Source organism: Cebidichthys violaceus, unplaced genomic scaffold (genome assembly GCF_023349555.1).
Source record: "Cebidichthys violaceus isolate CVI_PGR_0920_01 unplaced genomic scaffold, fCebVio1.0.p SCAF_19, whole genome shotgun sequence".
Taxonomy (NCBI): Eukaryota; Metazoa; Chordata; class Actinopteri; order Perciformes; family Stichaeidae; genus Cebidichthys; species Cebidichthys violaceus.
The window spans coordinates 4,339,439-4,352,986 of record NW_027176361.1 but is presented as its reverse complement, the minus strand read 5'-3'; the positions used below and the strand labels follow the sequence as shown (position 1 = coordinate 4,352,986).

The 13,548-nt window shown below is 40.7% G+C and overlaps 2 protein-coding genes across 4 annotated transcripts; one reads left to right on the top strand and one right to left on the bottom strand.

The window, feature by feature from the left end:
- Positions 1-2,040: 2,040 nt before the first annotated feature.
- pcolceb (procollagen C-endopeptidase enhancer b) lies at positions 2,041-8,980 on the top strand. The gene is made up of 9 exons (XM_068713874.1): positions 2,041-2,134; positions 3,315-3,423; positions 4,419-4,677; positions 5,035-5,159; positions 6,197-6,333; positions 6,462-7,102; positions 7,225-7,305; positions 7,463-7,633; positions 8,245-8,980. The coding sequence occupies exons 1-9, from the start codon at positions 2,049-2,051 to the stop codon at positions 8,373-8,375; spliced, it is 1,740 nt and encodes a 579-aa protein (XP_068569975.1). The 5' UTR covers positions 2,041-2,048; the 3' UTR covers positions 8,376-8,980.
- Positions 8,981-10,506: 1,526 nt separating this feature from the next.
- On the bottom strand, positions 10,507-13,468 carry LOC137874578 (transmembrane protein 272-like). 3 transcript variants are annotated; one of them, XM_068713339.1, is made up of 6 exons: positions 12,562-13,468; positions 12,364-12,377; positions 12,158-12,229; positions 12,022-12,072; positions 11,736-11,918; positions 10,507-11,006 (listed from the first exon to the last, which is right to left on the bottom strand). In XM_068713339.1, exons 3-6 carry the CDS (start codon positions 12,210-12,212, stop codon positions 10,828-10,830), a joined length of 468 nt encoding a protein of 155 aa, XP_068569440.1. In that variant the 5' UTR covers positions 12,213-12,229; positions 12,364-12,377; positions 12,562-13,468; the 3' UTR covers positions 10,507-10,827. The 3 variants fall into 3 exon arrangements, with proteins under 3 accessions (XP_068569440.1, XP_068569439.1, XP_068569438.1); XM_068713338.1 differs by having other exon boundaries at positions 12,158-12,377; XM_068713337.1 differs by lacking the exon at positions 12,364-12,377 and having other exon boundaries at positions 10,508-11,006.
- Between the last annotated feature and the right edge of the window lie 80 nt (positions 13,469-13,548).

The window sequence follows — 13,548 nt, the reverse complement described above, 5'->3', positions numbered from 1 at the left end:
CAGCTGCTTTTTTTTCCTCACCGAACCACAGTCTCCTTCTATTCAGCTGTGGTTTCCACCCAGAGTGGCCACCACAGCTTAAAAAAGACAAAGGCAGGCCCTCGTTCAGACAAACACAAAGCTGACTTCAATGCACACCATCATTATAACAATGACGACATTCATCGTAATGTATGTGGGTCATTTTGGGAGAGAGCTGATGTTAATAAAAGTTTTTATTTTAAGTAGAATTGCACATATTTCAAGTGTGCTTTCTGTTTCATTCTTTCCTGTATTTAAGCTTCACCGTCTAATTTGTTTCCACCACCGTGAAATCCTTGGAAAGGAATTTAATCCACATAGTAGCCTTCACTTGCAGTGTAAATTGTGCGTGTGTGCCCAAAAAACACGAGTCTACAGCCATGCTTGCAGTTCTGTGAGGCGGAGCTTGAAGCTAAATGCTAACAAGCAGCCGCTGATGTTGAGCAGCTTATAAGCACAAAACACGAAGCACAACTGAGGCCAAGTAGAGTATTTGGTTTGTGATTGCAGAACTAGAATATTAGATGGATTAAAATGTTTGATTGTTGAGTTAACAGCTCAAAATATATACAATGATGGGGACAAAGAACAATAGGCTACAAAACTTAGTTCACAGAGGGAAAGAAAAAAGCTGTAATACACTTTGCTCATTGTCAAGGCCATGGTCAAGCCCTACACCCCAGCCCGACCACTTGGCTCTGCTGCCTCGGGGCGATCGGTCGCCCCGTCGCTCAGAGGTCCTGGCGGCCGATCGACTCGGTCACGGCTGTTTTCTGTCCTGGCCCCACAGTGGTGGAATGAACTCCCCACTGACGTCAGGACAGCGGAGTCGCTGCCCATCTTTTATCAGGCTGAAGACCCACCTCTACAGGAAGTGCTACCCTGAGCCTTCCACTTAGCGCTTATTGTTTTCATACTAGCTTGTTGCACTTATTGTATTCGTATTACTTATAGCACTAACTGTTTTTCTTGTTTCTGTACTTTGGCTCTGAGTTATGCTCTGCTTCATGCTCTTAGATGCCTGTTTAGAAAAGGAAATGTACTTATGACTTCTGGTGACTAGTAGTTCTTTTGATTACCAATGTTGATGCACTTATTGTAAGTCGCTTTGGATAAAAGCGTCTGCTAAATGACTGTAATGTAATGTAATGTAATGTCAACTTCATGGAGACACTAAAGGGAAGAAAAGTGGAGTCCATCAGAGTCCACACAAATTTTACCACTGGACCATTTGGGCATTATTTCCCTCCAGTCCTTTTATTTCTTCCTCTCCTCCACGTACAATTACGAAGCAGAGTCCTATAGCCCAGGGGATCACTCTGGGGACCATGAATGTCCGTAGAAAATCTTGTGCCAATCCATCTAGACTATGTTGAGATATATAAGTGAAAACATTGACCTGCTGGTGGCTCAAGAGGAAAAGTTGAGGGATCCCTAAAATCATTAGGATTCATCCTCGGGGGACCATGAATGTCTGTGCGCATTTGTGCGACAACAGATCCAGTGGTTGTTGGGATATTTCGGTCTGGACCAAAGTGGCTGACCAACCGACCAACTGCAGAACGACATTGCCAAACACAGATGCCTTGCTGCTATAGCTGGTGGTGCATTCAATAGGTCATTATACACACACACACACACACACACACACACACACACCTGCAGAAACGCACACATTTTCCATATATTCCATTACCCTACCTGTTAAACAACAACAACACAGAGCTGGAACATAAGCACACTGTACTTTCAACTGTACATACATTGCTTTTGGCCATGAGTCAGTGTAATTCATGTTAACCTGTATCAAACAGCCTTCTGTCCTCTCAATATTACATTAATTCGCCTTTTCCTTTCTTCTCCTTCCCTCCATAACACACCTTCTCCTCGCCCATCATGTCCACTTCCCTCCTCTCCCTCCTCCCCCCTTTTAAAACCTTGCGTCTCTCCACACCCTCCTCTCTGATTCTCCCTCCCTCTTCTTCTTCTCCTCTCTCGTCTTGTCCTAACCTCGTAAGGACAGCAGGATGGAGGACAGGGTGTGGACTGTGTGCCTTCTTGTCATTATGACCCTGGGATGGACCGAAGCTCAGAGTGAGATCAACTACACCAGGTAAGTGACATATTTTTAGATATATTTTAAATGTCTTCAGGTACGTGTGCCAACTATATGGCCATCAATGTCCCTCTTGTGCATGCGTTTTGTGCACATGTGGCATGCCGTTTTCAAGCCCACATCGGTCTAGATTAACTACCGTGTGGGATTTTTTTTCCCTCTTGGTTGCAGTATGATGATTAAATAAAAGTGCAGTAGAAATAGAAGGTTGCAGTGTTGGAAGATGTGGTTGGCGTCACGTAAACACACAAAACAACAGCATGCTGCAACTGATTCAGTTGACAAATCTGACTTTCATCCCCTAAATCCACAGTTTTGGCTCAGAAAATGTTGAATTTAATTTTTGGAAATGCTTGTTGAACACGTTGTTTGCACTACTATCACTACTTCCACACACATACAGGGCGTAAATTGAACACGAGGGACAAACAAATGCCTGTGGGCTGTCCAGCTCCAAAGAGGGTCAGAAGGGAGGGACACCACTGTTGGTTTGTTTTTGGCCAAATGTGGCATTACAGTACCAAAAGACACAACATATGCCTGAAGATTATGACAGAAAAGAAAAAGTGACCGTTAAATCGGTAGATGTTGTCTTCCCAATCTATAAAGATGATTCATTTTGGCCTCTTTTTCTCCAAGAAACAAGCACAATAACAACAAAAATGGAGCCACTGAGCCAAGTTTGATGATCAAACGCAGCCGATTTTAAAAAAGGAGACAAGCTGACAAGAGCAGCCAACATCTAAATTAACGAGTCTGCTGCAAAATTAAAAGCTGAGGCTTGCCCTGCTTTGATCTGGGTTTCACCAAACTTCATGTGTGAGCGGGCTGTGTTGAAAGTGCCATGTCTGCTCAAAGTAAAATACCTGTTACGTCTACCGACAACCTTCTTGTGGTACAGTCAGTGTGTGGAGAAAGCTCACTTTACATAAACAGTATATTGAAAGTCTTCCTGGCTTGACCAACTTTTTAAGAAGAAAAAAAACACAAATCAGGAGAGTTCATTGGGAACCTCCCCGGAGTCAGAGAACAGAGACAGACTGTGCCACTGTGGTTTTCAGCGTGTATGTAAAAGTGTGTGTGCGCTCTGCTTCAACACTCTTAAAGCCGTGTTTTCTTCCAGTGCATTACATCAAGTTAAAAGTAGTTGATGGTGGTTGTGTGATACTCTTTTTAGGCCCATCTTCCACTGTGGAGGCCACCTGGTCACAGACTCCGGCATCGTGGCCAGTGAAGGATTCCCCAGTCCCTACAAGCCCAACAGTAAATGCACCTGGTACATCACTGTGAGTCACTTTTAAAAAAAAATCACTACACCGTTAAGCCAAACTCAACGTGTCCCAACATGGCTGCTGTCATTTGAGTCAGGTCATGCATCATAAAGCTACACAGGTGATCATTATTGGCTGATTAGACCTCCTCTCAGGGCCGCGAGTGGAGTGCTTGATTGACAGCTCCCCTGTTAGCAACAAATTACACCTTTAATATTCTTATTAGTGTATGGAGTCTGTGGTCACCTTCAACCAACTGAAATGAGTGAAAACACCTGTGTTGGTGTGCAATTACAGGATAATGGTAAAATATTGTGTAATAGTCACTAGAGGTGAGCAAACCAACTCTAAGCTTCACACACAATCAAATAATACAGCAGCCACCCAGCTAGCCGCCCAAAACCTATTTATGCTTTCTCAGCCTGAGCTGGAACGTACCATCTGCCCAGGTACACAGGGTGAGCTGGACTGATACAAAGCTCTCAAAAGCATGAAATCAATTTGATTTTTCTGTAACTGCTGACAATTAAAACTTATTTTTGGGCACACAAACATTCAGTGAACATAACAGAAAAGTATTTACTGAAGAACAAATGTACCCCTTCTACCACAACTTGGAAGTGCCCTGTAACTTACTGTAGACCTAATGATACACACCTGTTTTCACTCTCACTAATTACCCGATGATTTGCACCAACAGGATAAGCAGGACAACAACAACAAAAAAATATCCTCTCAACCCTTTTCACAGATCAGAAAAGATTAATTCAAACATTTGACTTTAAATTAAATATTGAACACATACACAAAGCTATCCGTGTTGGGAATTAAGGTCTGGTGAAGCAGCTTTTTTTTAAACCCATGACTCCATGTATATCATGGCTGCACCATAACACCCCATTAAGTTAAATGCTTGCCATAATTTGTGGTCAGTTGGGCTAAAACTGCAACTTTTTTTCTAGCAGTCTTTCCTCAAAGCATCACCTGTCGCCCCCCCCCCTCCCCCCCAGGTCCCAGAGGGTCACGTGGTGATGCTGTCTTTCCGCCTCTTCGACATGGAGGCTGACCCCACCTGTCGTTACGACTACCTGGACGTCTACAACGGTCACACCCGCTTGGTGCAGAAGCTGGGTCGTTTCTGTGGGACGTTCCGGCCCGGCGCCCTCATCGCCACCTCCAACACCATGATGTTAGAGATGGTGTCAGACGAATCCACTGGAGGAAGAGGCTTTCTCGCTTCCTTCAGCGCAGGGAAGCCCCATGTGGAAGGTGGGGACAAGTAACCCCAAAAACATAGACCGATGCACTACTACTATGAAGCTACACGGTTTTATCGAGTGATTTATGGTCGTCTCAGCTGGTGTTCTCACAGATTTATATTGTCTGTGAAACTATATTCTGGTGATTTGTTTATGCTCAGAGTAACACACTCATCTCTGGAAAAATCTGCTAGGTTTATGAAAACAATTCAGGATACCCCCCCAAAAAAATCCCAAATTACATTATCAAGTTAAAAATAGTTCACAGATGCACCTGCAGCATATATGCTTGTATCACAGGACAAAAAAAATCATCCTTTCTTTATTTGAAAAAGGTTAAAGTCTGGTTTCTTTCTTATTCCCATAGAGAACCAGTTCTGTGGAGGACGTCTGATTAAATCGCAGGGCTCTGTGAAGACTCCCAACTGGCCCAACTCTAATTACCCAGCAGGCATCAGCTGCTCCTGGCACATCTCCGTAGAACCAAGCAATGTAAGCCAATCGTATTGTATTTCTTATTAGTTGTGTACCTAAAACATCCCTTTTTAAAGAGTGACATCTCAGAATTTTAACATAAATCCCATGAATTTAAGTTTGTTTATTTAGTTAGAAAAGAAAGAAATTTAAATGTTATTAATTTTCCTGCAGTGATACCCTTACATTAGTGTTCTTCAGGTGGCGTGAAATTCTGGTGAGAAGTAATGTCTAACGAGAATCAGCGCTAATGTTGGCAGGCTAGGCTAAGTAGCTCGGCTAGTTAGCCTCCACTTTCCGAGTGGAATACAAACTTAGAACGACGACGGTTCCTCACAAATACTGAATGTTGTTATGGAGCAAACGTCTTAAATCACTAATTTGCTACTTTGATTGGTTATTTAAGAGCACGATGAGTTCTCCTAAATGTTGTATGTTGTGAAAAGGACAGAAGGCTTGAATTGGGTTAATAGCAAATGGTGAACGTTTTGTTGGAAAAGGGTAAAAAATGCCTTTTAAAAAAGTGTTATCCTCATTAGAGTAGTAGACAAATACCAACAATATTATCGTTATATTTTAGATGGACTTACACAAAAAGTGAGGGGTTAGGTGTGTTGCATAAGGCAAGTTAATGCAGGAGGAGAAGGAGAAATGAAAATAGCAGTTAAGGGGCCCGTCACAAGGAAACGTTAAACCTCCGGTCCCTGGTGCAGCGTACGTGTGTGTTTGTGAGTGTGTGACAGCGTCCCTGTGACGAAGCTCAAATGAAAGGCTTCATTGAGTGCCTGAAGGTGTGCTCGCATGTGCCAAGAGATTGAAAGTAAGGAAAGAGGGACGGAAGCGAGAGCGAGGGAGAGAGTAAATGCTCTTCTGTATTTCAGAAGTCTGGCCCTTCTCCTCCACGACCACCACTACCAACTGTACTGTATGTCTGCACTGTGCTGGATTCATGAAAGCTAGTCGGGAATATAGCAGCTCACATAATTAATTCCCAGTCATAAATTTCATAGTTTGTACTGGCATGCGTAATGTGTTCATTTCCACCTCTTGCCCAGGTGATCGAGGTGAAGTTTGTGAAGCTGGACTTGGAGCCCGACACGTACTGTCGCTACGACTACGTGGCTTTGTTTAACGGGGGAGAGAGGGATAACTCACGGCGGATTGGGAGATTCTGCGGAGACAGGTCCCCAGGGTGAGATTACTGATCAGAAATGGGTGATGAAAGAGGCATGGCTTGCAGCTGTGCTCTGCCGCCGTTTTCCCTTTTGCTAATCCTCCGCCTGTCCTTTTTCCTCTCTAATTTTGTCGTCCCTTACGTAGAATAATAGTGACAAATGGGAACGAGCTTCTTGTCCAGTTCGTCTCAGACCTCAGCGTGACCTCAGATGGCTTCATGGCCCACTACTCCAGCGTGCCCCGTGGGTCTCGGGCGCCCACGGCTGGGGGGGACTTCATCTATGGACCTCAGACAACCTCGACGCCACAAAGAACAGTCGTGAAGCCAAGCAGACCCACCAATCCAACCCCCAAACCAAGGCCTGGTCCTAAACCCACCCCGAAACCAGCCAAAAAACCACTGGTGAAGATACCGCTGAAACCTCCACCACGCAAACCTATCGTCAAGCCTGCAGTCAAGCCCTCGGCTAAACCCAAACCGGCTAAACCCACACCCAAAGCACCTGTGAAAAAGACCACACTTAAACCTGGATTTAAACCTAGAGCTAAACCTACACCCAAACCTAAGATTATCAAGCCAACGCTAAAACCAATTATCAAGGCTAAACCCACACGTAAGCCTGCACTGAAGACCAAACCTACCTTAAAACCCGGTATCAAACGAGTAAAGCCAACCTCTAAGAGCGGAGTTAAACCGAAAGCCAAACCGAAGATTAAGCCTAAAGTAACACTTAAACCTGGAGTAAGCAAGACGGTCACAAAGAAGCCTTTCGTTAGCAACAAACGTGAGTGGAAGTAATTGATTTTTAAGTTAACGATCTGCACTTTGCTTTTATGTATGTATATGTGCACACCTGCATCGAGCAGCAATTTAATGTGCTTATCACGCGTTTCTTGTTTTCTTTAGCTTTACCTCTGAACCCACTGTGTACACAAGCCTGTAAGAGGACAGGAACTCTCCAATCTAGCTTCTGCCCTCATGACTTTGGTGAGTCACGTCAGCTACCCACATGAATTCAATATTTTGATTACATTTTTTAAGTTTAACAATAATTGGTGCATAATTTGTAAAATAAATACCATGCAAACCCTGTTCTCTTTCTTTGCATTTTGTTTTTTCTCTCTTATATTTCTCTCTCTTTCAGTGATTACGGGTAAGATTACATCTTTGACCACTGGTCCGAGGGGCTCAGCAACAGTTGAGGTGTCCATAATCAAGGCCTATAAGGCGGGAAGGCTGAACGTCACCAAATCAGGGCCCATCATGTCAGTCACACTGACCTCCACCTGCAAGAGATGCCCCGGGCTAATCAAAGGTACAACTATCTGTATTTACAGCCTTTGTCTGTCTCTGCATATTACAAACACAAAACATTTGTACTGACTGAAATGTGTCCATGGCATCAACTGTGAAATACTAATAGTTGACATGAATATCTTACTATCTTACTAATAACACCAAATGTTGATCAGAAATCAATTACATCACAAATTCTTGAAAACAAACTAATAATATATAATCTTTAGTATTATAAAAAGGTAAGAATAAAAGGAAAATTATGCAATATCAAATAACAATAGATAAATAAAGTCTAACATTTATTTCCTCTGGCTTCATTTTGGCTAATGAACTACAAAATAGCACAAACTCTCATTGTATGCAGACAATGTGATTCTTTATTTAACCGATATATCCTCGTCATTAAAGCCAGAAATGAAAGCATATAGTTAAGTGTTTTATTACAAATCAATTAGATGCAATTGTGACTTTGTTTAAATCCTTTTGGAATTAATTATTGTAACACATAATGACCATTACAGAAAGAGTATATTATTTTATTCAAACAATATGTGTCAGTTAATTTAATCCATGGATGAGCATCACCCGGTATTTGACAAATTCTGACACATTTTTTCTCTTGTTCAGGCCGTAACTACGTGTTGATGGGAAAAGTTGACGCACAGGGCAACGGCCTTCTCAGCCCCTCCAGCTTCACTCTCCTCTATAAGCCCATCCACACCAAAGCACTGGCCAACCTCTCTCGCAAACCGTGCTGACATTTCAGCCCAACCCACCAATCGGATAGACAGCCCTGACTATCTCTCTGAAAACATGTAACTTAAATATTATGAGTATCATCCAAACCTTATTTTTTACATAATGCAATGCTGTTGTGAACGTTATTTTAAAGAAGAGTAAACATACATCATTATATGTTGTATTTTGTATGTAAATTATAATATTTCTGTGATAAAAGATTCACATCAATTAAACATGTGATTCTGGTGCTGACGTATCCTGGGTGACTGGAATAATGAGCAGGTGAGCAGGTGTGTGCGGGGATCGTTTGGCTGCAGCTGGCAGGAACACATTTAGGGTAGCTACTGGACAGTTGGAGAATGAAAGCCTAAGATACAGCTTAGCATGAGAAAGGAACTCGTGGATGAATTGACTAAAGGATTGCACAGCTTTTGCAGCCACTAAGCCTGCACAAATTAGACAAGCTGTGTAATTCTCAAAGCACAGGAAAAGGGTTAAATACTTGGTAATCCTGTACTATTTGCACATATTCAAGGTAAATATGCATACATTTGACACAAAGTTGCTATATTTGCTACATGGACAACTGCAATCAGAGCAAATAAAGGGCAAATTGCACTCGGTTGCAAAACTTTATGGTCGTGTTTGTGCAGTAATATCATTAGTGCAATATCCTTTGTGAATCGGACCTTGATAGGAGACACATAGTGGTTGCGAGTGATGTTCAATTAATGTTCTTGTTAATGTCAGCAACTGCAATCCAATCTTTGTGAATTTGCCCAAGAGTGCACAAAAGTAATTTAGTTTGAGGTTGCCAGTGTGATAGTCCTCCACTTGCAGGAGGCTAAGCTAAAGGTGGACTATTTACATAAAAAAAAAAAAAAGTTACATTTCATGTTTAGGGACAAATCTATCTATCTATCTATCTATCTATCTATCTATCTATCTATCTATCTATCTATCTATCTATCTATCTATCTATCTATCTATCTATCTATCTATCTATATATATATATATATATATATATGAAGAACAATTTTCCAATGCAATGTTTCACAGCAGTTTTCCTAATTTCCTATGCCCGTTCCCAGAAGGGCCTTTAGAATTTAAAAAAAAGAATAAAACAGGGTTTTAGAATATTTAGCAAATTTATAAAAAATGAAATATCACATTACCTCTGCTCAGACATTTTAAATAGTAGCTCAGGTGCCTCCCATCATCTTTGAGATGTTTGTACATCTTGATTAGAGTCCACCTGTGTTAAATCAGTTAATTGGACATGATTTGAAAAGGAACACACCTGTCAAGGTCTCGCAGATGACAATTATGTATTTTTTCATGTTCTTCTTCCAACTTTTAAAAACTTAAACTTTCTGCAACCTTCTTCAAGCCTCTAGGTAAGGAAGAAAATATAACTCAAAACAATCTTTTTTTGAGGAGTCTTTCTCACCAAATAAGGTTGAGAACTATTGTGTTAATTAACTAAAGCTTGAATCTGTGTCCCAATGTTGTGAGGATTTCTGCATGTAGAGGACATCTAGTGGCTTGTTAATGTTATTGCAGTGCATGAAGAGAAAGCTTAGGTTTTGTGGGTTCTCCCTGAACAGCAATGAACAAACAGCTATTTATTCAGTCGTGTGCAAAATTGATGTTTCAGCTCACAACTACCAGTGATGGACCAGCACAAGCCGAGGAATAGGCTCAGGCATTTAGTTAATTTACTCAAGTACTGTACTTAAGTACAATTTTGAGGTACTTTACTTGAGTGTCACTGTTATGCTACGCCATACTTATATTCCAGTACACTTTTGAGGATAATATTGTACTCCACTACATTTATTTGATAGCCAGTTTAGATTAGTAATACAAAATATAAATCAACTAATAAATTATTGGGCTGTCCAGTAGCACATAAAGTAGTTGAAATCAGCCCCATCTTCAGATTGTGTTTATTCAAACCATAGTTCTTATATGGCTGCTTGTGTTAAGGCAGCATAACACACTGATGCAACAGGAAGTTATGCATGTTTTGTTAAATGGGAAAAGTGAGTTTGTAAAATAAACTGTAATGCCCTAAAACCCATAGAGCTCTTGCGGTACTCATAGTATTTTGTTGTCTGACAGATTTTCAGAAAACTTGTAACTTTACACAAAGAGCAAAGACTTTATTCCCAGAAGTCAAACATTTTACATAATAAAATACAGTTGTGAAAAGTTATGAATTTTGGAGTAAACATAACATATTAAGGTTTATAATGTATTATATATGTAAAAACGAATATTTCTGGACTAAAAGATGCATATAAAATAAACCTTGTGATGCTGGTGCTTTAAGGATCTCCTTTTCCAGAATTTAAAAAAAATCTGTTCGCAAAATGTACATCAAGTGCACATGACAACGCAGATTAATTTCTATCATGTTTACTGTCATTACATACCAACAACTCTGTGTGCTGTTTTGTTGTCTCTTAACCAGCAGCACACTGAAGGCATGTGCAGCAGCTACTGAGAATGCTGAAACCTAGCAGGATGTAGAACAAGTTGTTGGTCCAGAAAGCAAACAGGTAGAGGGTCTTGTTGCAGTAGGTGTCCATGGATCCTGTGTTGTTGTAGTTGGGTTCATAGATGGAGTAAATCCACACATTTCCTTGAGAAAAAGAAACCAAAGAGAAGCGTTACTCTCCACAGAAGTGACACATTTTCTGTGGTGTTGAGGTGTGTTTCTGGCCACCCGGTCCAATATATAGTCTTCTTTTAGCTCCGCTTTGGTCTCCACCAATTCCAGAGAGAAATATCTAGAACTTTAGCTAAATGCTCCGCTACGTTCAGAAGCTAGTCGATAACCTTGTTGTTTGGTGCTAGGCAGGTAGCGTAGAGTGGGTTTGTCAAAGTTGTTCGGCCTGAAAAGGCTTGTTGCATCTGAAAATAACGCTGATGAGTGAAATATTTAATTTGCAGAAAACAAAACCAAAATAATAAGCTGAAAAACACTAAAACACCATGGTTACATTGTTTATAGAAAAATATACTATTTACAACAGCTTTAATCAACTGCTATGCATTCAGAAAACATTCAGCTCACAGTTACCTAATGTACTCTATCTAAAGCTGTGTTCATTCATTTTTCGGTCACTTAAAGCCAGAAGAACTCCACGACAAATGATTGCCGTATAATCTTGTGGTGGCTATCATGTTAGCAGACACTACACTAGCATTCCAGGCTGAGACACTCAATGAACTGATCATTCATATCAAATAGTTATACAGTTTGATTATGCAGAGAAGACTGTAAAACTAAAACAAAGAGCTGAAGGAAGCTAAAAAAATAGCACTGATTGTGCATTGGTTAGACTACCACTTCATTCTTTAAGCTTACCAGCAATGAACCAGCAGAAAATGAAGAGAGAGACGAAGAAGCTCAAGGTTTTGACGAGATTCCCGAAGCTGGCAGAGCAGGGCAGGAAGGAGAGCATATTCGTGAGCAGGGAGAAGACTCCCATTACCAGCAGATAGATTGGGATGTAGGGCTGCCTTGGGCAGTCCTTTTGGTACACTGCGCCTGTAGGACACATGGTGCATCACTTCACCAGCCTTGTCTACTTTGAATTATTGCAATTCACAATTAAAACAATTACTTCAAAATGTGTTTTTGATTCACTTACCTACTACTAGCTGAGCAATAGGTAGGATACTCATAATAACTTGAGCACATACTGAGGGAAGACAGGACGGGATACGTTATGTACATGATGAGGTTAATCTAATATGAACACAAAGGTGCATGACTTTTCCTCTCACCTATTATTGCCGCTGGAGGTCTGCGGATGTGTCGACGTTCTTCACTCTCTGACATTGTGTGTTATGATAAATCTAAGAGGGTCAACGGGAAGAGAGACAAACACACCAGCTGTACTGTGTAACAGTCTGTATACTGCCAGGAATATTCACAAGAAGTGCTTTTCATTCACACTATAGTGGTGAAATAGCTCCAGTATCGAACTCACCGTAGCCTACATTCCTAAAAAATAAACGGCAGGTTTTATGACGTTGCACTTCTTTTAACTGCAAGAATAGTTAGCATACATCTAATACAGTGACAAAACAAGCTCAAAATAGAACAGGGTTGTTGTTCCATGAAACAAATGTACCAAAACTGTTATTTATGTTAACAGTAATAAATGAATCAAATGGTCATTTCATACCTTTCTGTGAGTAAGAGTATCTCCTCTCTGACGGCCAGAGGAGGACAGCTGTGACATTTGAAGGTTAGAGACAGTTCACTTGAGGAGTGGAAGAGTCCACGGGACTCAACTTCCTGGTTCACCCTCTTTTTTTTTTTCTTGATGCTTGTACTCACTTCCTTTTCGGTCTGTTAATGAGAGGAAGTCATACTTTAAACTCCAAAGCATCAGCATTTATCTTTAGATCATATCTCTTTTCACAATGGTCTTATCCAACCACTTAAATCTTTTTGGGTTAGGTACCTGAACAGAATTCTTTTATTTTAACTTTTTTGTTGCTTGCAATTAAAATAAGTTGAGTCAGAGCCCCCCAGGGAGATATGTGGTATGTAGGAATATATCACGTTCTTCCTGTATACAGTAACATCATCCAAATGTGTAGTTTTTGTGTGAATCCAGACCTGATTGCTCAACTGCATGACTCAAGAACGCAGAGCAGTGGGAGATCAAAATAAGTTTAAAAGGGCAATTTCCAAGGTGCAAAGTGAACAAAACAAAACAAAGAAATCAAATAGGCAAAACAAAGAGGTGGAGGCAATAGAAGAGGTGCTGCTGTGACATCTGGATGAAAAAGTCCATTTGCACTCTTTATCTACGGAGTAGAAGAACCTGCTCATCAGCAGCTTTAACCAGTCTTACTTGGATGTTTCATTTTCTTCATCACGGTTCCCATATTTCCAAGCTGACAGACAAAAAATTAAGACGATATCATGATTTTCCCGTGTGATTATTTGGCCAGAACAGTTTTTTTCTTTTAAAAAGCCATTTTCATTTTTAAGAATGACTTCCTCTTGTCTGCATCTTGTTTGCAGACTAAAAACATTCTGTGGTTGTTTGGTCTGAAATCACTCATTAGGAGAAATGCATTTCCTATATTTAAAGAGTTTCCATTTTACACATTTGTTTCTCTTTTAATAGATTTTTTTTCAGGTTACAAAATACAACATC